At 32.5% G+C, this 25,941-nt stretch overlaps 1 protein-coding gene, 1 long non-coding RNA gene and 1 pseudogene across 2 annotated transcripts; 1 reads left to right on the top strand and 2 right to left on the bottom strand.

Annotated features, from left to right (window-relative positions):
• Positions 1-999: 999 nt before the first annotated feature.
• LOC146538281 (opsin, ultraviolet-sensitive-like) lies at positions 1,000-11,351 on the bottom strand. Its single transcript, XM_085186307.1, has 3 exons — positions 10,536-11,351; positions 2,532-2,662; positions 1,000-2,273 (listed from the first exon to the last, which is right to left on the bottom strand). The coding sequence occupies exons 1-3, from the start codon at positions 11,099-11,101 to the stop codon at positions 1,258-1,260; spliced, it is 1,713 nt and encodes a 570-aa protein (XP_085042433.1). The 5' UTR covers positions 11,102-11,351; the 3' UTR covers positions 1,000-1,257.
• On the top strand, positions 3,379-5,567 carry LOC146538282 (uncharacterized). Its single transcript, XR_014878058.1, has 2 exons — positions 3,379-4,584; positions 5,189-5,567. It is a non-coding gene; the product is annotated as an uncharacterized LOC146538282 (long non-coding RNA).
• Positions 11,352-16,262: 4,911 nt separating the features above from the next.
• Positions 16,263-16,607, bottom strand: LOC146538280 (insulin-related peptide 2 pseudogene; annotated as a pseudogene).
• Between the last annotated feature and the right edge of the window lie 9,334 nt (positions 16,608-25,941).

Genomic DNA, 25,941 nt, shown 5'->3' with positions numbered 1-25,941 from the left:
CACTGACAAATTCAATTCAATACTATTCAAATTGGTGTTGCCATTTGCAAATGGATATATAAATGGAAAAGAAAACGCGATGCTCGGCGTAGATGGCTAATGCTTGCTTAAACATTACCGATGCAAAATATGAAATATTTTTATATAAGTGTTTTTGTGTAAAAAATGTATTTTATTTGGTCTATCATACAGCTAGAAGCAAAGCCAACAAAAAAGTAGCATCTCTGAGAAGATGATCTCGTAGGATGATATCTTTTTATTACTATATCAAAACGCATGTTCTCAATACTTAGACGTATTTCAGATATTCGTTTAATAGCTTCATGTTATGTCTAAAATGTATCATAAAACAATGTCTTTTTATAGGCTTGAAGAATATGACCGCAATTGTTAATTTAATTTCCAGTAAAAGTTATATCCAAATTTATGCTCTATATTATTGCGACTACTAGGTTGATGACAGTGGACGAGACCAAATAAGTATGTAGAGGCCGTGGCACAAGGGTGTGACTGTAACGACGACGTTTGTGAGTTCGAGCCCCACTCGAGGAAGTGAAATATTTATTTACATTTTTGAGGCAAAGAGGCGGCGTTGAGTTCTGTCACTCAACACGCAATGACTTCAGAATTCGGGGGAAAGTGGGGAACGGAATGTTTTAACACTAGTTTCCCTCTGCGTACCCTGCTGTGTGCGAGATACTACGTAAAGCTGAAAAAACAAATTTAAAAAAATGGATATACCTACTAAATATTTCAGTTCCTCGAGTGGAAATCGAACTCACTACCAGTCACGTTTACAGTTACGTTTTATGTCCCCGCGCCCCGACTGGCCTCATCTAAAGACAAGATACTTTATATCTGGACAGATGTTTATGTTGTCAAAAATATATTATGAATTTTGTTGTTTTCTTTATTTTCCGTTTTGACTGAGACACGCTTAGGCATACATTTTATATCTTTGACATTTTGTTTATTAAGAATTGAGAAATAAAACCAACATTTTTAGATTCTTTAGTAATATAATAATTTGTTATAACAAAATACATGTAGTAATATAGAATTTTGATGATAGATAATAATATAATAAATAATGAATTAAAAAATATTACAATCTACAATGTGTAATTGTATCGTAGAACGTTGGTCTTTAACATCTAGGTAACAGGTACATCGTTAAACGTGCGTGTACGTTTTCTACTTGTGACTTGTTGTAAATATAAAATCAGTTTTTATTATTTAATACACATCTAAGTATTTCTAAAACGTGCTTTTAGTCAAACGGCGGTGAAAGCTTTTCTTCTTTGAAAACTCCGGCTTGGTATACCACGACGGTGGAGTTACCACATTTTCTTCTAAACTTTTCATGCTCGCACTCCGTTGTGATCTTTGTGACCCTTCTCGTTGTGATACTTTTGAAGATATTGTATCCACATTATTGTGTCCTTTAGATTTTGATAAATTATATGGAATGTCTTTCATTTCAATGACCTCGACATCTGTTTCACTAAAGTCCTTGCTTTGCCTGTGCAATTTGCTTGCTTCAGTATAAACGGCAGTTTTAAATGTTCCCGTCATTCTTCGTGATTTATCTTTGAATAAAAGTTTTTGAAATTCTTTTCTAAATTTCGGATGTGTAATAATATAAATAAAAGGATTAATACAGGCAGCCGTTTTACAAAATAATGCTGGAATCATTGAAGTTACTGGCGTTATGGCATCTTTTTTTCCGAATATACCGAGTAGAGACACGACGGCATACGGTGTCCAGGATATAAAGAATAAGGCAATAACGATAATAACAAGAACTGCTAATTTGACTTCCGCTTTACGTTTAGCTTGCTCTTTTACATGTCTAGAAGAAAGTTGTTGTTCTTGGTTGTTGGTTGCAATATTGCGTTTGCCGGCTACAATATGCAAGATTCTTGTGTAGCAGAATGATATGATACATAACGGTACAAGCCATCCGGCGCAGAAAAATACAAAAATAAAATAACGCGGAGGAATTTCGTCGGTGAGGTAATCAAAGCTGCAACTCGTTAAGAAGCCTTCGGGAACATATTGTCCATATCCGATATCTAACGCCGGTATCGCAGCAAAAACACCGGCGTACAACCACGCGCCCACGGCCAGCAAGCGAGCTCGTATAGCGGTCAGCGCCCGGAGTGGTTCTAGCGGATGTACCACTGCCCAGTAGCGGTCTAAAGCAATGGCAGTAAGAGTAGCTATTGAAGTAGTACCGCTTAATCCCCCGGCGAAGCCGTAGAGTACACAAGCTGGAAATATGGAAATTAAAAAATTACATACTTAATCTGCCACAAAATATTTTTAAATAATTAATAAATTATATTAAACTTTTAAAGTTTTAGTCACCACTTAGGATGGAAAAATATTTTTTAGATAACGTATTTCTTGTTCGTTTAAATTTTCTTTAAAGTATTCTTAATGTTAATCAATCAGCAGGGTAGGTAGAGGGAACGTAGTGTTAAAACAATCTGTTCAACATAAACAAACATAAATGTATAGCTACTTACCAGACTTACCCAACGCTGGGCCAAGGTTGAATGAGTTAAAGATAAAAATTGGCGTTTTTGCCAACATTAAAAAGTCACTCAGAGCGAGATTAGCTACCAAAATATTTCCTGGTGTGCGGAGCGTTCGACATCTGTAACAAAAAAATTATATTATATTAAAACTAATCAACGGATTCAAGATTACGTAGATAGATACATATAGTGAACTAATTTGCACTTTCCTGTTTTTAGAAATGAAAAAGTCCTTAATTCTAAATATAAATTGTAAACAAATATAAAAGAGGTGCCTACTGCCTACTCAGTTATTTCAAAGTGAGAAAAACACTAATATAATAAAAATATAAAAATTTGAACGTAACAATTAAATATTCTATTAATCTGGAAAACTGTCCAACCGTTTAGAAATTTGACTACTAAACATGATTTTAGCATACACACACACTTATTGTTGATATCACCTCTATAATTGTTAAGAATTATCTTTTAGTAAGAGAGAATGATATTTATTTATTATTTTGAACATTTAAAAAATGTTTAAAATAATTAAAATATGTTATAAATATCTATTTACCCACATATATGGACATCAGTGTTTGTATCTAATTAAAATTCACATGTCGTAGCGCGATCCAGAAAGGTACATTTTATTGTTAAAGTAATGAACACAAGGTTCATGTGGTTAACTTTGAATATTACAGGAATGAGTAAAACTCAGAAGTAATAATTTTACCCCATTTGCAAAGATACATAACAGTTTATTTTTGAACCATCTGTAAATTTCCAGTATTAGGTATACAAGTACACGGCTCAGTTATAAATTAGTTATAAAATTTAAATCAATGAATTACATTTAGATACATCATACAACTAGCAATCAATAGGAATTGCTTATTTATTTAATAAACTACATTGAGTTCTAGTGTTTATACAGTACTAGCGGCTAGCGCCCGCGACTTCGCCTGCGTGAACTCCGTTATTATTAATTTCTATCTCCATGAGTACCTACGTCCTATAAGTGACGTCCATGCAAAATTTGAAACTCCTAGCATTTGTAGTAACGAAGTTTCATACAAACTTTCAACCCCAAAAACAACCCCTTAGAAGTCGAATATTGCAAATTCCCGTCTTAGCGAGCACCTACGTCCTATAAATAACATCCATGTAAAATTTGAAACTCCTAGCTCTGGTAGGTTCTGAGATTTCGTGATGAGTGAGCGAGTGACCTTTCGATTTTATATATATAGAAGATAAATATTTTTGAAGGGCACTTATAGCGATATTTTATATGAAATTTATATACTCTATTGACCTCTTATTTGACATTCTTTTAATAGTGCCGTGCCTAAACAACTTCTTTTGCCTATAAGTACTTGTTATCTTTAAAACATCTCCATAAGTGTCACGTAGCGAATTATATTAATATTCATAAATTCTTTTGTGTTGCCTTAATGGATAATTAGTACGATGTAAGAATATTGCAAATTAGAGAAATACTTAATGAGCCATGCATAATCAATACACAAATTTACAAAATGTATATTTATTTACAACAGAAAAATAACTTGTAGAGAAAACATCTTAATTTACTTCTACATTGTTTCTTACCCGCAGTGAGTATAGCTTATAATTAACAGTGCTAGCTGCATTGTTGGAAAAAAACTCATTAACTACATAATAATAATAATAAGTCATTAAATTTTCTTAAAGTATATATTCTTTTGTATTTACATATAAAAAGACTTTTTTTATTAATTATCATGAAACTAATTACTTGTTATCAGTGTGCAAAATACAATACAATTTATTTTAATTCTTGATGGAATATAAATATGTAATGTAAAAGGAACATTGCAAAATTTATACGTAAACAAAGAGTAGACTTGTATAGAACATCTTGTGTTTTTCTTAACAATGCTATTATATTTTTATTTTTTATTTGTGGCATCCTTTTGTGGGTGTGCTCAGACTTCAGAACCTTATTCTACAGACTTCTCCAATCAGCCATCTCAAAGAGCTTTACCCTTAGCAGCGACCGAACAAGTTTTGAATAATGGTCAGTATTTATTGTTTTATATGTCATACTTATATATGTCATACTATATATTTTTATTGTTATACGCAAGCAGTAATATTTGATTTTCAGGACTTAAGTGAGTTTGATTCTACATCAATATTATTAGCTAATATATAAATATATATAAATCATCAACGTGATCTTTGACCTAAAAAATCAAGAAACTTATACAAAAATATCAGCAAATATAATCATAAATTTATTAATACTACGAAGAAGATAAATAACTTGTTTGTAACGCAAATATATCCCGATAAATCAATCAAGAAATATAATTTCCGCCTTAGGAGATGTCATTCATTAATAAATTGGACCCAGATAGAATCATGGTGGACTATAAAATTTGTAACCATGTGTTTAAAATTTAGGCCGCAAATCTAATATTATTAAAGAATCGCAAATTTAAAATCAGCCCATAAATATATCTAATGTATTCGGGGATCTTCCAATTTAAAGTGTAAATGTTCCTGATTCTTTTTTTCTTTTCTACGTATTACGAAACTTTTTACTTTAGTTTACTTCAATGTCCATTTAATTAAAAATGATAATTTTCCTTTTATTATTAAATAATGTATGTTTCCAGTTGGCCCTGTAAACTTAGTACAAGCTATGTCAAGCCCGGGTTCGCTTAACCACTTATTATCGTCGCTACAGATTGCTATTGCAAATATTTTAAAACAGCTGGTGCAAGTGGACAGCGGCAAGGAGACTACATCGGATGTTCAGAGAATTGAAGGTGTTCTGCGAGAAACTTTGATAAGCTTATTAAGTACAATAATTACTACGTTACGTAGACTTTTGTAAGCTTTTAATAATGCAAATGTACCTGCGTGTATCTATTTATATGAAAATATATTAAAATATGTTTGTCCTACGAAGTTTCCCATAAATAAATATATAATAATTCAAAATATGTATTTTATTATGTAATATATATTTTTAAAATAAAATTTAAAAACCTATTCAGTTGTATTTATTCGTATGTCATTTCTACCTAAACAAGTCGCTTCCGTATATAAAAGATGCCCGATTTTTTTGTACCCTACTAATTGTGTAGTAAATAATGAAATTCAACAGGCTTTGCTAATGAAAACGAATAGCCTAGTTAATTATTTTTATATTAAATTCATTATACTTCATTAGGATCTTATTCAATAAGCGTTTTTATTTTTGAGGAAATTGCCGAATCACTTAAAATTTACGGGAGGAAAAATAAAAAAATATATTTTAATTAAAATTTACAAGGATTACAGTTGTGCATAATCGTAATTGATATTTTACTACTTGGATTTATTTTAATATAAGATAATTGCGGCTTTGCTCGCGCCCCTTAGCTAGCCCCTAATAACATAACCCTAAACAAGTCCCTAAACAATTTGTATATTTTTATTATCAATAATGTTTTCATTTAAAATAATATTCATATAACACTAAAATATTAATTGATTAAATACAAAACTAAGTGATCTTTTCGATATATTTAACAATTTTACCAATTTTTTATTGTAATTATTATTTTTACTACGAAAACTATATTGCATATAATAATAGATTAAAAGCTATATTCAAGTTATTGTCATAACGAGTTATTATCATTACGAGCTACCTAGCAATATTATAACTGTTTCAATTTTTTTTTAATATTTAAGAATAGACGTTTCACAAATTGGTTCTGGAAAATTTATCGTTGAAACTATTTATTGTCTGTTTATATTTTCAGCCATTCCAGTTACATGTATTTATTATTAAACTTCATTACTGTTATAGACAAGCGCTTGTCATATGTTATACAGATACTATAGAATGTTTTTACAACATTGAAAATGATTTTTTTTCTTCAATAATATATATTTTATTTTTATAAAAATTAAAACCTATATCCAAATCTCTTTTCAAGTTGCCTATAAAGTCGACTTTTTATGGTTTGTTAACCTTTCATCTGACGGCCCCCTAAATACAGGTAAGTCATTCCATGTTAATAATATACTCGAAAACACAAATGTTGACGAATATCATATTTTTTTTCTTTTTTTGAAAGTATTATAACGTAATTATATAGAAAAGTAATAAAATAGCAACTGTTGAAAAATTTAGTTTTTCTTTTGAAAGATGAAAGAACTACTTTAGTCTATTGGATAATAAAAACTAGTGAGTCAAACGTTGGTTTACTCAAAAAAAGAATAGCCTCATTAATTGTTGACTACTTTATTGTCAAATACATGATTATATTTTTTTACATTTTCTTTTTTCGTTTCACAATATTTTAAAATAATTTGTAATAGGTATGTTTACATCCTCTGTTATAAATGTGTATAAATAATCCATAATGACTTCCAATAAAATTAAAACACGTTTGTTTGTTTTAAGATATTCTTTTTGTTTGTTATTAGGTAAACTTTGAAATATTGACCAAAAGCTTAAAAGTGATGAAATTTTATTCTACAGTTTATCACAAGTAGACCGTAAAGGTGTTTATTAAATAATTTTTATTTTAAAAGTCATATATGAAAAAAGTATTATTTTATTATTTAAAGTATAAAGATTTATAGCTGGACATATTGTGACCTTACTACAATAATATAAAGTAAAAAAGCGTTTAGATTATTTGATCGTTGTTGTATAAAATAAACTCTACAAAACATATGGCAACCAATAACTCTTGCAGCCTGACACACTGAAAAGTCACGTATATCGAACAGTTCCATGGCAGAATAATAATAAAGCGACTTACGTGTTTACGCACGAATAAATATATTTACAAAAACATCTTAAATAATTGGAATCACATATAATTTGGATATAATTTAAGTGATTTTCGTAATTAAATATTTATTATTGGCTTGTTTTAATTTTTGAAGAGTAAGCAAAAGGGAAGTTGAAATTTACTTCGTTCAAGTTTCCTTTTAATACAAACTAAGACGAAGCATGTTGAGTTCCAAACGAAAGAAAGAAAAATAGAATTTTAAGAAGAAGTATAAGTATTTGGAAAAGCTTTTTGTCATAGCTTTCCAATCGAAGATCCAATCATCATGTTTGTGTAGTTTGGACGTTACTGATTGCTAGTCCACTATAATTTTTCGTATCTGTTGGTGGTTGTTTAATTTAATATGTTTTGTAGCTTTTAGTTAATTAAAAAAGAGCTTTAAATATTCAAGGCAACAAATAGTTAAACTTTGTCTCAAATATCTACCAAAGTCTAATTAACAATTTCTTTCATCTTTAAAGTTAAAAATACAAAACTTCAAAATAAATTTTCACTGTGACCTTCAAATGTTTCGAGTTTAGATAATAAAAAGACTAAGTACCAAAATTGGTAGGCATTTGATTGTTATAAAAATATATATAAGAATTAAATTTACTTTTAATATATCTTTGAGACAAAATGTACAATGATTGATTATTAAATAAAAATATACGTTATATTTACTTAACTTTACAATCAATGAAAAAGAACAAAATGTTTGTTATTTACTCAATATTGGACACTCAATGAAATTAACGTCTTTTATTAAAATATTTTGATAAAATATAATTTAATTAATTTATTAATTAGATGCTATATAATAGGGGGTAAGTAATATACATATATTATATAAGTGTTCATTTAAGTTGATTCAGTGTCTGTAGTGGTATGGTATTAATAAAAAAATGTAATATATAATTGAATGGCACTGCCACACTACGTATCATGGGACACGTCCCGCCTGCTTCGCGACAGTACCATTAATAAACATTTGATCAACAAGTCTGATAATCACACAAAATATGAACCATAAAGTTTAATTTTATAAATTGAAATCCATATACAGTAAGACGAGACCAAGTCTCCAAAAAGACGAATATTTACGACTGAAAATACAAAATATTTTATTTTGTATTTTCAATCTTTAGCCTAATAAAGTCTGGAAAATTTGATTACGTTCGCTAAATAAAGAAATTTATTCAGGTGAGATTCGAGAACGCCTCGTGCAGTCATATTTTCATACTTTAATAATATTAAAAAAAAAAGTATCTTTAATTTCTCACATCTTAAATTTTTGTTGAATTATTTATCAAGTAATCGAACAAGAGAATTAAAATGCTTTCGCTATTTGCTTAACTTCTCAGAAGGACGATCTTTTGTTTCCAATAGCACAATAGATTTATGTGAATCCACTTTTATGAGATAATTATATGTTGGATCTTCCAACATTATATTCATGTTCATGTGTATAGGTATACCATATAGGACTTTCCTAAAAAAATTTGTACTTATTTACAGGATTACAATTATAAAAAAGCACAGAAATTTATTTTTCTTTTATATAGTTATTGGTTAAGTTTTGTACGTTATATATATTATTTTTTAGCTTTAGGTTGTATTTTATACTTAGAAGGGTAGGCAGGTAGGCAGAGGGAACCTTGAGAGATAGTATTAAATGTGAATTCTGAAGTGTCATAATGATTCTTAAATGTAGAGTCGGGGAACACCACGCCACGCTTTGCCTCGACACCAGAGCGTAAAAAAATAATAAAATTATTTCAGTCTTTCAAAAATTAATAAAAAAACCTTAACTTACAAGTTTACACTATAACTATATGTCATATTTTACTTAGGTTATTATATATTTTATATATATATGTACAATGGCTCGTCTGTCATCCCTTGCGGTAAGGACTAGGGTTCGTTAACGTGGTTAAGAAAGTTAGACAGTTGAATGACATTATAACTGCTACAAATGCATATTTTAGTAAGTTAATAGAAAATCATTTCACAGATTTCATGTAGGGACTAGTAGGTTGAGTGAGAATTTCTTATTAACTAGTTATCATAATTTATTATGACAATTTATAGTAATTTTTCTAGAGTTGAAAAAATTAACGCCACGTAAGGCAATATTTGTATTGCTACAAATTGCAAATATAATTTTAACATGTTAAAATTGTTAAATATAGCATATAAATGTATTCTATGTAATTTCACCAGTAACCAAAGTTAGTTAGAATGAATGTGGCACCATATAAATAAAAGTATGTACTAGAAAATCAATCAGAGAATGAAGAAATGGGTGATATTGTGGGTTCAATTCCTACTCGAGGAAATTAAATATTTAAAATTTCATTATCCTCATTCCGGTAACGAGGCAAAGGCCAGCGTTGAGTTCCGCTATTCAACTCGCAATGCAAGAGGAGTGAAACGGATAGAAGACCCGTCGATCGAGTTATTATACACACATATATAGGCTTTTTCATTTTACTTATGTCAGTATTTTTACTTTTCTTTTAATTTAATGCAACTTTTGTTTTTATTTTTTATTAGTAGTAATTTTAAGATTGTATGTAGCATTTTTACGCTTTCTTTTATAGATAAAAACGGTCTCGTAAGAATATTTATTCGCTTAATAAAACACGATATATCTTATTGTGGAACGAATGATGTCTCTTGAGTATAGGTAGCAATAGAAAATGTAATATTATAGAAAAAAGGAGAATCCCTAGGAAATATAAAATGAAAGATGGAGAAAACTTATTTATGTTCGATTTATGTTCTAAATTCTTGGTTTTTGAACGACTTCAACCTTTTCTTTACTAAATACGAATACAGGAATAAATAAAAAACAAAAATAAAAAAAACAAAGAATACTTGTGGTTTAGATGTTATTAAATTTTATGCCTCATATTTAATACATTATAGTATATACCGGTGCGGGCACCGGCATGAGGCCAGGAGCCAACGTATTAACAAGGTAAATATTCCCCATTCCCATTTCCCTTATTAATTAAAATTGAATTGATGTGGGAAAAATTAAACAATGTTCATTAAAATCTCAAACTGTTTTTACCCTAAAGAATTAAAAAAAAAATTAGAAACAATTAGAAAAATGTTTACTTAATGTTTATTCCAATTGTCACTTAATCTAGCTATCCCAATACGACACCATAGTACTCACCGGAAATACATGAGAATAACAATGGTATTTCCTGTACAGCCTACTACAGCCATCACGATGTAGAGCCCCCCAAGCGTATACTGCACTGGTGGGTCTGGTGGTGGGAATCTTAACCAATGAGGATTGATATGTTGTATGAAATCATCAGTAAATAGTCCATATTGTCGCCATATGTGCAAAGGCCATTGTCGTTTGAAGCTTTCTACTAATATACTATCAGATTTTAAAGTTATACTATCAGTGACAGTGTTCGCCGCCACGACGTATTCAGTACTGAAATCAGCTGGTGTTCTCTTCTCTCTTAATTTTAATAAGCTCTCCGTTATGTTACTAAGAGCGACTCTTTTGCGTTTCTTCCACATTTTCAAATTGAAACAACGCCACATAATTTCACTGTGACACTTAAAAGACTCGTATGACATTAAATAGTTCACAACACTTTCCTTTATATTAGTTTTGTTAAATGTAGCACTGATATCATTTGTTGGTTCCGGCAGCGTATTAACTTTTATACACTCTAATTCGACTAGAAATATAACGATAATAATTTTTATGGCTTGGTACATGTTGTTTTTAATTGAAAAAAAAAAATGTGTTTGTAACTATTGTTTTTAATTAAAATTTTGGGTGAACGTATAAGAAAATCGCGGGAAAATTTTACAGGGCGGCCGCACGGATGGCGTCCCGAGGCGAAATGTTTTCCTAGATACTGAAAGCGCGTAGGAGATCCCAAACCGTCTGGACGCTCACTCGCTGTAGTTTATGTGCAATATGGATTACTGACGAGTCAAAACGCTAGTTTAGTAAATAAATTATAATATAATTTTATTTTATTCTTTTAAATACTCATACGTAGACGCTTTTAACGTAGAAGAAGAAAGAGGCTTGTTGAAGTCATATTCGTTATAATATGTTTCTTGAAAAGACCTCGAAATTTCGGTGGAAAGTGGGAAATAGAGTTTCTTAACACTAGGTTCCCTCTGCCTACCCTGCAATATGCTTGATATAGCGTGAAGCGGATTATGTTTCTGATTAACCCTGACAATTAATGCTAATTAATAATATCATTATAATAATGACATAGATACCGTTTTACATTTACCACGAAATTGCGTAATTTATGGTTATGGTTTATGCCTTCACCAAAATAAACAAATAGTATGTGGCGATACAAATAGTATTTTAAAATATATAATTATCTAACAGCTAAAGAAAGATCTTACGTGTAAGATTACGACCCGCTCATAATAAAAATAGGTTGCGGAAAGAAGTGTCGAAGAAATTTGCTGTAATAGTAAATATTATTATTTTGGGAACTGTGAAGGTTATTTTCATTTTACATGAAGATTCATAATAATTTTTGTAAGTAAATAATTCGACACGTGCTTTGCGAAATAGTATAATATGATCACAGTTAATCTTTCTTTTACTTTTCATAGTGTTTTGGTCTTCATAATAAATAAATGAGTGCCGCCACACAACGGAGTGTCTTACCACTAAGTTCCTTCTGCCTACCCTGATGTAGGATACAGCTTAGAGCTAATTTATATAATTAAACTGCCAGCTGAACCCAGATATAACTATTGATATCAGTTGGTAAGCTATATCCCTTAATTTAGAATAACGTCTAAATTCATATAACGCGTTATACTAACAAACATTCGGGCGTATAATTTTGACATTAATATTACGAGAAATCGAATTTCAACACATAATACAAACAGAGGCGTGTGAACCTGTTAATATATGATATAATTGAACTCACACGTTGGCCATCAAGGATTACCTCGGTTGCCAAATTACAAGACAGTCTCCCGAGCAACATCTACTTACTAGCAGTTCTGTAAACAAAAGAAAGTTCTGGAAATGTAATAAAAGTGGGTGTTATTCAATAAAAGTACACGACGTAACTTAACTTCAAATAATTCTTTTCAGCGGGTGTCCAGGTATTGCAATCGTGCTAAGGATGCAAATCAAGTTGTATTAAAAGACTTTCTTTTTACATGATTTAAGTTCATGGATATAATTTCATTGTTAATGTAGAACACAAGGAGCAAAAATACTTCCGTCATCGAGTGTTATAAAAATACACATTCTATGTTTTCCTAAATTATTGTATTTTTCTGTGTAATACGTGTATTTTCGTTATGTTCATAAACAAATTTAGATTTCAATATTCATCACGCAATATATCTGAATAGATGGAAATTAAGTATAAAGCAAGAATAGGATACGTTCAAACTATCAAATGCTGGTCCAGCACGAACTTATTTTTAGTAATTTCAAGTATATATATGCGGTGAACTTTAAAAATGCAAGATAAAAAAATTAATTAAATAAAAAAAATCACTATTTATTCACTGGTGCAATATGCAAACTAAACTATTATTACGTTGCCAAGAAACTCTGCGTTAATTCCAAGATTTACATCTAAAATAATAGGAATTGCACACAGTAAACTGTATTGATATAAATGACTACTTTTAGCTTCCTTTCGTCGTAAACTTCGAAGGAAATGTTTGTTGTCTAACCTTTGTAATTCCCTATCGATATTTACATGTGGAAAACTGTATAATTGTATATAAACGTATATTTATTTATTTTATATAAAAACAGGTATAATCGTATATGTATATTTACTATTATTTAAGTATAAGATATAATATATTGTTTAAGCACGATAATTGTAGATAAAGCTAGCCGACAAGGTGCTTTTAATAATATTATACAATAAAAATAGACACGAAAGGTTCTGTAGCATTATTTTTTATAGTATTATTATAAGGAAACCAAAATATTTGACATATAGAGACTGTAGAGTTGTTTTTCCGGTTATTGGTTCGGCCCATAAATTTTCATGAACATGGGGTAGTAACTGTTTATCAGATTTTCTCTGATAGTTATTTTTGTTGGCCAATTTAGTATAACTCTATACGAGATTGATTGATTGATTAAATGCATTGTATACCTATAAAAGTAGTTTGTTAATAGAAACGCGCAATCAGTTTGCATTTATCTCTACAAGTTTTAAAGGTGTTAAAGGGGCTGGCGAAGTGTTGTTGTGCTACCTCTTGTCTTATATTATAATGATTACTTGTTCTAATTTTACTTGTGATCTTTGAGTTAATATAACTTTAATTAAATTGTATTGTATTTTGTATAATAAACGTATCGGAATTAGATTTTTTTAATTTAATATACTAGTATATTGTATACCTACGTACATCTTACACAAATATAGTGCCACATTCAACATACGATACACATGCCATCTTACTCAATAATCAAAATATTATATAAAATTTAAACCAAGAAACTGGCTTCAACCAAACATGCAGATATTCATAAAAATTACTTACCTAAAGTACATGAAGAGTACAATAATGTTACCCCAACCACCGGCCGTTGCAAATATAATATAGATGGAGCCTAAACACTTATAAACAACTTCGCTGGGCGGAGGGAACTGCAGCCAGTGCTCGTTAATCAAGAACAGGTAGTCATCCGTGAAGAATCCCAAACTGCGCCAACTCGCGACAGGCCACAACTTCTTAAACCTTTTAATTAGGTCACGCTTCTTGTCTAAAGAGACATCGGAATGGGAAGCGTTGTTCGATTCATTTGCATTTGTAAATCGAATATCATTATCATCTAAAATTAGATTATTATTCGATAACTGCCTTTTTATACGCCATTTATTTTGAATTAAATTATCACTACGTGCAACAACGGGTAGAATTGAAGCTTTTGCAGTAAAATTTTTTGTATATAATATAATCATCACAAAAACAAAAGGAAGTCCGAAGGTAAGTATTTTCTTCATTGTATAAAATATATTATTTTTCCTCAAGACGTGTGGTTTCGTAGGTGAGCGTTCTTGATTTACGAATTCTAAAAGAAAAGTGTTCGATAGATAGTATATGTAGTGATGTACCCTGGGGAACACTTTGTTCAGCCCTCACTTAAATTTGATTGAATTGGATCGTTTTTGTCTAAACTCTATATGGCCCACTAATAATGTCTAATAAAGCAGATTAAAGAATTTAGAAAATTAATTGGTAGACCTTGGAAGCCACTTATCTAATTGGCAAATGGTTAAGATCTAAGTTTTTCTATCAAAATGTTTTAGAAATTTATTATACAGTAGGGATCATTCGTTGCAAGCTACCCGCTAGCGGTTTCAACCTCTTGAGCTATACGATTATTTATAATAATAAGCTAGGTACTTTGCGTTCATTTTCTTATGTACTATGATTGCAGCATCGTTGGTAATAAAAAAATAAACCTACAAATATTAGTTTGTGGGGACTTCCCGCTATATAAAATTTGACATATATGTAAATTTTTACAATAGTTAATATTTGCAATATTTTTTCTGATAATATATTACATTTTATAATCGCTTGTTCTACGCAAGTGTTTTTAATAAAGTCCAATCAATAAATTACAGAAATTCTTTTAGAATCATAACTTTTGAGACGAGACACTTGACCCCTCGACCTAATCTATGATCTAAATTGGAAAATATATTATAACTTTAATAACTATTAATCTAATGATAATACTACTTCATATTTTATGATTTATATAGCAAATTTTGTTTCATTGATATAGATTACAGATATATAGATACCATATTTTAAAGATAAAACTCGCTCTTTATCTTTAGCTTCGCGCTGTAGCCTTCACATAGTAGGGTAGGCAGAGGGAACCTGAGATTCTTGTGTTAAGACATTCCATTCTCATTAAGATACACCCATTTCCCACTTTCCTCTGATTTCTGGAGGCATTCGGTGTTCAGTGGCGGAACTGTTTAATTCAAGTTATTAAATCCGCGCTTTTACCTCGATACTATAACGAGGAAAATGATAATATTAAATATTTTTTCACACACACATTTGTGCCCATCCGCCATGAATGGCCTCAGTGCCTCCAGTCTCTAATATTTTTCTATTAAGATAGGAAAGAAGATCCTCGTAGGTAGACGTAGGTCTAATCAATTATATGACCCTATAAATTTAGAAACAATTCCGTTGTATTAGCTCGTTAACGTCAATTAATATCTATTATGACACATAGAACAGATTAATGCTACTTTATGTTTCGTGTTGTATCCCGAATATGGCGGAAAGCGGAGGGAGCCTAGTGTTAAGACATTCCGTTCTTCGCGCACCGCCTTATTTTTGAGACTTTACGCGTTGAGTGGCAGAACTCCATATTTTGTTTCGAAAGCGAGGAACTGAAAAAAAAACATTTTAAAAATGTAAATCGACCCAACAATCGTGTTGTTTACATTCAGATGCTACGAGTATGTCACTGCGGCACGACAGGTTAATTTAAAACATGTATAAAGTAAATCTTTATGGAAATTATATTTTTGCGATTTTTTTTATTATTAAATTATCATTTAATTATTTCGGACTTTAGATGTTTTCTTCTTTTTTGAACAAAGAACGAACAAAAGATTTTTTCCTGTCTTACGAATTAGAAAACATGGCCAAACAAATTCAACGAAGCTTTCGAATTAATAAAATCCCTCTGTTATATTATAAAAATCAAAATAATTAAAACATTGTAATTATTATTAATATCTTGATCTAACCTTCTTAGTAAATATTATAATAAAACAGTACCCGCAATATAGGCGTTTACAAAAAAGAGAATAAAATAAACACATTTATACGATTTGCCTTTTTATTTAAATTATTTTTTTATACGAGTCAACAACAAATTATTTCTATCCAAAGAATAAAAATTTTACAACTAATATGCACAATACGTCAGCAGCTCATCTACGGTGCATGGTTTGTCGCAGCATTCAGAGACCACCTGCCTCTTGTAGCGGCCCAAACTATGCACGCTATGGGGCTCCAACCACGGCCAGCTCGAGTCCACAGCATTTATATTGTGATGTACCTCAGATCTCTTTATCAAATTATTATCACAGAGCAAAGCCAGGGCTGTGGCTAAGCGTCTTCCACAGTAGAACTCTCCAAAGTCGTGAGAAGTCACCATTATGATACAAAATGACATAGCGAGGAAGAATAGCACGAATTGGGTCTTCATCTTGTTGTTCTCTTAAAGCCTTTTAGGGTATGTGAAAAATATAATTTGTTCCTCGTTTTATAGGTTGACAAAGTTATTAATATTCAAATGTATTCAATAGAAGTTAATCAGTTGAAGTAATAGGATTTGAAATGTTGTTTTCTCTGTGTCACCCACTTTTAGTTTACCTGACTGCGTATTCACAAATTTTAATAGCCCAAGATCCCAGAGCCCCTAGACCTATAATTTTAATAAAGCTACAATTTTGAGGATTGTAAGTCTAATAAATAGTTAGACGGTTAAAGATGCATCTAGTCTGGGAGGATGATTGAGCCATCGATATGGTGGGTGCTTATAAGGGGTTTTGAAATAGTCCTCGTGTGCTAGTATAATATTTTTGCTTCAATTTTAAACAACCTTTACGACATCTGGCAGGAATAAAAGCCCACGTATAGGATCTGGCAATAATAAATATATAATATAGTTTCTACTTTAACGTAAGAGAACGTGTACCTTTAGTTGGCATTACCTCTGAAAGAGCATCACTTTCAAGTTAGTCAGTACGCATATCTACTTAACTATATATTAGACTATTAATCCTCAAAGCTTTGCTAAAATGACGTAGGTTTTTGGGCTCTGGGATCTCAATCTATAACGTCACTTTAAAACAAAGAGTGTTTGTATATAAGTACATTATATATGTCAATACAAATTATGATAAAAACCTCAGGTGTATAGAACCAATCATATTAAATATGGTTTGGCTTCGAATGGACACGCGTGGGACACGAGTCACGACCACGTGCGTAGCTTGTGTTCCAACAAACGAGACGAGCGCCGCTGTATGCACATTGTGCACGACACAAATACCGTCGTCGCCAGAAGCCTAGTTTATTTGACGGCTCGACTGTGGCGTGGCCGAGTCCAGGGGTTAGGGACCCGTTAGCGCCTTTAGATTAATCTAATTTGTCCCCACTTGTCCACCATGTCGAGGCTGGTTTGCATAGAATAAGGAACTTCGCAATTTGGTCGACGGAAGCCGCTAGCGTAGTGCTCGCTATTTCTCAAGAACCCCTCTTCCCTACCGGGTGGGTAGGGAAAAGTGTCCCTGCGAAAGCCAATAAAACTTATAACGTTAGCCTCATGTTCGAAAAAAACCGACCCGCTACCATTACTGTCGAATAATTCGTAGCGAATGCACGTACACAGGTATTTTAGAGACGTTCGGTGATTATCATTCCATAGCGCACTGTTTACTTTCACATCCAAATACGAAAATTTTTGCGAGAAAAATCAAATAAATTCCCTAAAAGATTGAAATTACGATTTAACTATATCTTTACAACGAAAGTTCCTAAAGTTACGATTTATTTATTGCAGAACATAGATAAAGATAACCATACTAATACAATCAATATTTTTTTACTTATGAGCTTAGTTAGCTTAGGGGCCGCTAGTGTTGTACATATATTTTTAATTATTGTTAATTTTTATCCGCACCTCCAATAACAATTGTTTATCTTAAAAACCCAGATGCTTATTATTACCTACAATAAAAGTAACTTAAGCTTGGTAGCGTGGTAGTAACCGGCGACCGTAGCATTGTAGCACGGCCTACGTCGTAGACGTTGTATCGATAGGAACCTTAGAGATGTGTTTACATTTTTTTAAAATGTTCTTGGCTTAAATAAAATTTAATTTTATTTATTTGTACTAAGGAGCAGTGGTTGATATTCCGAGCTAACTAGATAAATTGGCATATGTACAGTCTACATAATATATACTGTTTTATAATAGTGAACTATAAAGTATGTAATGTACTGTGGCGTAGTTTACTGTGTGTTTAATCTTTATATATTTTCTCAATTAAAGTTTTGTTGTATGTCATAAGGAGCGTTATGTTAAGCATCAAAAGGTATTTACCTATTTGTAAAGGTAGAAACCGCCGCCGATTATGAAAATCTATCTAAACATTTTTATTTATTTTCTCAGCTTCACGCTGAATCCCGCCTATATTAGAGTAGACAAAGGGAACCTAGTGTTGAGACCCTCTCTTACCCACTTTCCGTCGACTTACCGAGGCATTGCCTGATGAGTGGCGGTACCATGCGGTTACCAGAGCGAAAATATTATTAAATAATTATTAATTTTCCAGAGTGGCAATCAAACCTTTGTAGGTTTGATGATGTTTGATCGGTCAGTTAAATTTACAGTCACGAGCTTGTTCCGCTTGTGCGCCAAGACGGAAACGACGGGACGCCAGAAATTTCTGACAAATTAATAGAAATATCCGGTGTATTTATAACCTTGTGGTATATTTGTAACATTTATTTGCATCTAATTAATCTAATTATCGACGTCCGGGGATAAGTTAAATGACGTCTATTCTATTACGTTCTTTATTTTATCGCAATGACATCTGTGAATGTTTTAGATAGACCGTCGCTATCGCTATTATTTTTTAGAGAGTACCTCGTGGTTCGTGTTATATTTATTTAGTTCATCATATTTTATGCTAGATGGCATACTGAAACACCAATGAAATAAAATTCATTTTATCGTAGAAGTTTTTGAAGTAGACTCTAGAGGGCGACAAAAAATATTTTACTTCAGAAAACAGACAATGATGTATAATAGCAAGTCATTATTGAATCTAGATATGCAACCTATGGCACTAGATCTGAGAAGGTCTTTATTGGGATGTAATATTAAGCATTGCTCTGTCTTCTTTGGAAACAGCTGTCAAACCACTTAATAATTTTTGAATCAAAATATTGGTATATCCATGCTATTTACTATCTTTTTTCTGTAAAGAACTGTTATATAATAATAATATATGACTTATCGGTTTTAGTTCATTCAATCTATATGAGATTATCTTTCTAAAAAACACGTATAGAATTTGAAATATTAATGAAACAGCGTACTTGAACACAAATATTAAAAGAGGTAGAAGTAAGAGCTAATCGTACACAAGGTATAATTATTGACTGTATGATTATTGGTCAGAAAACAAATGGTGCTCGGAATTTTATGTTTTCATTTTCAATTTCTGAGAAAATATATATATGTATAACGTAAAATACCACATAATGCATATACTTATATATAGCATAACACTATGTGTAGGTTAATAAAGAAATAATATTTTATTAACATAAAATACCAATAAAATTTCCGTATATAACGGCATGCACTTGAATAAACACATCTATTTTGAAATCAGAGACGTCTGATACCTCAATTTTATATATAAATAGATATATAAGAGCCAAGACTTAAGATCTAAAACGTCTTTACATTTAACATACGTTAAGGGTACTTCAGTTTTTTGAGTGAGATTACGTTCAGTTTATTACGACCGACCCCGATATCAAGGGATCAATTTTGTTCTCGTTATCAACTTTGGAGAAATTTACTTCTATGTCTGCGTTTTTTTGTAGGTACTAGGATATTTTTTTAAGATATTACAGTTGTATTGTTTTTGGTGTCGGTTTCGGTATTTGTCACAATTTTTGTTTATTAAATTTCACCTCATTCTCTGTTATACGATTGAATTGTAATTTTGAATCTTGAACAGCTGTAGTTCCGATGACAATATACCTTATTAATTATATAAAATAAGTGTCGTTAATATCCAATATGGCCACCGCCATAACAAAATGGCGGGTACGGTACAGTTATAAATAACAGAATAATTCAGTTAATTAATAATTTCCTTATGCCCATCCCCTTCTCATATATTTAGTTTCAAATCTAGCATATTTTTTCTTGCTTTCTGAAATAATTGTTTAAACTAAAATTTACTGCAATAGCTATATTTTATATAAGTTACAACTGAAGTTCTTTATTAAGTATACCATTCTAGTTGTAGTGCTATATCTATTACCCCACTAAATTTCTATTTAGTCAGCGAACATTCATTCTTGTTTAAAGCGTAGTGTATAGAACAAAGTTTAAGCTGTATCTTTGAAATTAGTTGACCAATTACAGTTAAAATTAAGAAACTATTCAGTGTGGGATTCAAAGTTTATGTATTAATTAGTTTTTACAGCTAACTTAATTTAAAAACTTATGTACATAAATAAGCATTTAAACTATATATGTACGTACAGATAAATATATTTATTTAGTATTTAGTAGACATGTATCTAGGAAAAACAAACACATAAAGCATAATAATCATTGTTGTGCATGGTGCGTTCTAATCTATGAAAAATATAAAATCCTTCTAATTTACATTATAATTTAAAACTTTATTTCATTGCTAGATTGTAAAAACAATTAAAATTATTCCATAAATTATATTTCATTAAAGCTTCATATTCTCGTTTATGAAACAAAATGGACGTTGCTGTAATTATAATGTGTCCACCAATATCTACACAAACAGTTACATTTATATTAGTTTAGGCCGTCGTGGCGCAGCGGCACAAGTGTGAGACTGTAACACGACGATTGTGGGTTCGATCCCGACACGAGAAAGTGAAATATTTATTTACGTTTATATATCTATTTGAATTATTTTTTTCTGATTTATTTATTTTTATTTTAACAGTTACAATATATTTTACTCTGTTGTTTGTTGCACTGCTACGCGATAGTGGTATTAAGCGGATAAGCCTTTGAACCAATCAGCGTCATTTTGTGTCTTTAGTCAGATCAATGGAGATTTAAGTAATTTGTTACTGCTGATCTTTTTAATTAAAAGCTGTTATTAAACAAAACATATGAAATAATTATAATAATATATTTTACTTAAAAATAATATTGAGATAATTGCACAAAAGGAGAAAATAATTAATTCAAAAATATTATTTTATTTTTTACTTATTGATTCCCTTCCTGTTTGTTTCTTGGAAAACAGATTTTCAAACTTCAATTAATTCCTTAAGTAGAACTGACAATACTGCTATTTTCATGTTAATTAACCATTTAAAATGTCTGCAAAAGTTCGCCTGGAAAAAAATTTGAAAGGAAGAAAATTATAATTTATATTGATTTTGCCTTAAAAACTTTTATAACAATTAATTCAAATAAAATTTCCATATTAACAACAATATAATGAAAACTCTAAAACACAGGGCCTACGCGGTGGCATACATAGAGGTATAAATTGTTTCCGGAATCATGGAATTTCGATTTCCTATTCGTTTCGTAATATCGCCATTTTCCTGTAAAATATGTTTTATTCAGCTTCACGCTGTATCCCGCATACTGCAGGTTAGACAGCGGGAGCCTAGTGTTAAGACACTCCGTTTCCCATTTACCGCCGATAATCATCTAATCCCAATGGATAGCGCCCTTTTATAGCGTTAGTTTACTTCTCTTTGCAATATTACTATAATTTACTGAGTTAAAATCACTCAAAAAATGGATAAATAAGGTAAGGTATCGGGTAGGTTATCTTTATGTTATCTATAAAATGGAAAAGGCAATCCACATTCTTCAGGCCAATATCAACCATTGTGCTCGAGCTCAAGATCTGCTCCTTCAGAGTATGGCTGAATGGTCTATAGCTGTAGCTATTGTGGCTGAACCTTATTTTGTGCCACAAAAATCTAAGTGGTTTGGAGATGTAGATGATTTAGTGGCCGTCGTATTTTCGGGAGACGTTGCTTCGGTGTCGGTCGTGAAAAGAGGAAAAGGTTATGTCGCTCTTAACTGGAGGGATTATTTTATCATAGGCGCGTATTTTTCGCCGAACAGAAATCTCGCTGATTTTGAGGATTTTCTATTGGATATTACAGCTACTATAAGAAATAATCCTCACAATTACGTGTTACTCTCTGGGGATCTTAACGCCAAATCTACAGCGTGGGGCTCCCCAGCGACTGATGCACGGGGAGAAGTTTTAGAAGATTGGGTAGCGGAATGTAGTTTGCTTGTTTTGAATAAAGGGTCGGTTAATACCTGCGTGCGCTATCATGGTGGGTCGATAGTTGATGTCACATTTGCAAGTCCAGCTCTAGCGAATAAAATTCATGGATGGAAAGTAATAGAGGAAGTTGAAACGTTTTCAGATCACCTATATATACGATTTAATATTAGTAAAAATACAATTACAGATTCTAGAAAAGATAAAACTGGACGAAAACCACGTTGGAGCTTAAGATCGTTGGATAAAGAATTACTAAAGGAAGCTGCCCTAGTACAAGCATGGGTATGCTCTTCTCACGTATCAACTATCGACATAGAACAGGAGGTGGAATGTTTCAGTAGCTCTGTAACGAACATATGTGATGCATCTATGCTACGTGCTGGAATTCCAAGTCCTCGATATAAAGTTTATTGGTGGAATGCTGAAATCGCACAGTTGCGGGTACGTTGTGTAGCTACTCGGCGTGAATATGCAAGATATCGTAGAAAACGACAGAAGAGAAGTCCTCAATTTCAGGCTGAAGAAATTCGCCTATATGGGATTTATAAGGAATCAAAAGAACTTCTTAAAACTGCTATCCTAAAAAGTAAAGAGATGGCGAAAACTGAAATGCTAGATTCCCTTAATAGAGATCCATGGGGTCGACCATATTTGATGGTTCGAAATAAACTTCGCCCTTGGACACCCCCACTGACAGAAACACTAGAGCCACATGTTTTAAAGATTATTTTAGAGACTCTTTTTCCGCACAGAGGCGAGTTTATACCTCCATGTATGTCATTACCTTTAGTTGAACTCAATATGGACGTGGAAATACCATCTGTATCACACGATGAACTAAACACAGCAATATTTAGATTACGCAACAAAAAAGCCGCACCTGGTCCTGATGGTGTCCCGGGTATGATCTGGGTAAAAATCTTAACCTTAAACAAATTAGAGGAACGACTACGTAGACTGTTCACGTCCTGTCTGGAACAGGGAGTTTTCCCTTCATTATGGAAAGATGGACACTTAATACTTATACAAAAAGACAACCGACCGGCAGATAATCCTTCATCTTATCGGCCTATAGTTCTGCTTAATGAAGTGGGAAAACTTTTTGAACGAGTTATTGCTGCTCGCATTATCCAGAATATGACATCTAGTGGGATTGACTTATCAGATAGACAGTTTGGTTTTCGTGCAGGTCGATCTACGATTGACGCTATTCTAAAAGTGAGAAACCTCACAGAACAAGCGGTTAGTCAAGGAGGTGTTGCCTTGGCAGTGTCACTAGATATAGCCAATGCTTTTAACACTCTTCCCTGGGAATGCATAAAAGAGGCCTTAAAATATCACAAGGTACCATCTTACCTCTGTCGAATTATTAGCTCTTATTTAACTGATCGGAAAGTATCTTTTATGGGACAAGTCGGTTGGCAAAATTTGGCAATGTCTTGCGGTGTTCCACAGGGTTCGGTACTTGGGCCGCTCCTGTGGAACATCGCATATGACTGGGTGCTTCGTGGAGAAATGCCGCCAGGAGTAAATATTCTGTGCTACGCCGACGATACATTGGTATTGGTGCAAGCTCAAAACATTGACGTAGCAATAAGAACAGCTACAGCAGCTGTTTTCGATGTGATACTCAAAATTCGACAACTGGGCTTAGAGGTATCCGTTGGCAAGTCAAAAGCTCTCTGTTTTCATAGATCTAGGCGTAGACCTCCTCAAGGAACACATCTACTTGTAGATGGGGTATCTGTTGCAGTGGAATCGACTATGCGATATCTAGGTCTCATTCTGGACAGCAAATGGACGTTTATCGAACACTTCCGACAACTAGCACCTAAGATTGTTGCTACAGCCAGTGCATTAGGCCGCTTGTTACCAAATATAGGCGGACCTAATATAGAATGCCGTCGTCTCTACGTACAAGTTGTTCGCTCAATGGCCCTCTATGGGGCTCCAGTGTGGTACGATGCTCTGAATATAAAAAATAGAGCATATTTACGACGTCCGCAGCGTGTTATGGCCATAAGAACTATCCGAGGCTATCGTACAATTTCATACGAAGCAGCATGCGTCCTTGCGGGTACCCCGCCTTGGGATTTGGACGCTAGAGTTCTTGCTGCGATCTACTTTCTTAGATCTGAGAACTGTGGGACAAATAGTCATTTAGTAAGTGTGAATCAGCTGAAACAAGTTGCCTGGGAACACCTAATGCGAGAATGGGAAGATCGGTTAGCCACTCCAAGTGCTGGAACACAAACAATCCAAGCGATCCGACCAATTCTGAGAGAGTGGGTAGAGAACAGTAAAAAATATCTGACGTTCCGCCTCGTACAGATTCTTTCGGGGCACGGTTGTTTTGGGAAGTATCTCTGCGATGTGGCTCGACGTGAAGAATCGACTCGATGTCATGAATGTGGAGATCCAGAAGATACTGCCTTGCACACGCTACAAGCGTGTCCTATGTGGGAACAACCGAGACGACACCTAATTAAGACAATTGGCGCTGACTTGTCACTACCGGCCGTAGTCAAGGCTATGGTTCAGAATGAACAGGCATGGCATGAGACGGTTGCCTTTTGTGAACACGTTATGTCGCAAAAGGAAGCAGCAGAAAAAATCAGAGAGAGAGAGGCTTTATCTGGTTCTATTCGTTGCAGGAGAGTAGGGCGCAGACGACGCGATAATGCAAATTTGCAGCCCCCTTAGAAGGGATCCATAGACGGCAGATATGGGGAAGCTGTCGTCGCTTAAGTAAATATCCCTGAGAAGAGACGCGTGTTGGTCCTGGCACGTGGTCAATTATTGGAAGCTATAAAAAGAAGAAGTGCTTAGTGAAACAAGCAACTGCTGCGAAGTTACGGTAGAGTATGAAAGTGTACCCGCGGCTTCGAAAAATGCAGAATGATGGACTATCGTGGGGTTTTAGTGAGTAGGATGCAGAAGCATGAGTCTCACATAATCCGCATCGCATTTCACCCGGCATGTGGATACCCGTAAAAGGGTTTCCCCACGGAAAAAAAAAAAAAAAAAAAAAAAAAAGGTTATCTTTATGTAACCGTCCACGTGTTATGATGTCCTTTAAATTGTGAAAGTTGGCCTATAGTGAAGAAGTAACTAATCTTCAAATAAAATTAACATGAAATATACTAGATAGGCCAGTAATTATATACCACTCTCTTGAGAACGACATCTCAAGATGGATCTCATACTTAGAGCTATTTATAAATATGGACCTAAGTGTTCTTTGTTTGGATATATTCCAATTATATATATTAACATAAAAAATGTTCTTCATTTCAGTTCTTTAATTAGCGTCTCGAGCGTGCTACTCGAGCACAAAATCACTTCGCCAATGCCTCGTATAAAAAACATGAAGAATGATCGGACAAACAAAGATAAATTACACAAAAATCAAATGCATTTTAAAAAGTAGGCCAGTAACAAAACAGCAACGTTTACATAATATATTTATTTACAAAATAA

The sequence above is a fragment of the Heliconius melpomene genome, chromosome 6 (assembly GCF_056956725.1).
Source record: "Heliconius melpomene rosina isolate 202511_hmr_F chromosome 6, ASM5695672v1, whole genome shotgun sequence".
Lineage (NCBI taxonomy): Eukaryota > Metazoa > Arthropoda > Insecta > Lepidoptera > Nymphalidae > Heliconius > Heliconius melpomene.
The sequence above is the reverse complement of the archived record's forward strand: the minus strand, read 5'-3'. Positions and strand labels throughout refer to the sequence as shown.

Bases quoted from the DNA above. Each gene is read 5' to 3' on its own strand.
- LOC146538281 (XM_085186307.1), bottom strand. From the start codon at position 11,101: ATGTACCAAGCCATAAAAATTATTATCGTTATATTTCTAGTCGAATTA. The intron at 2,663-10,535 runs GTGAGTACTATG...TTTTTGTTACAG, and splicing joins GTTATTCTCATGTATTTCCG to ATGTCGAACGCTCCGCACAC. The intron at 2,274-2,531 runs GTAAGTAGCTAT...CCATATTTCCAG, and splicing joins CCCAGCGTTGGGTAAGTCTG to CTTGTGTACTCTACGGCTTC.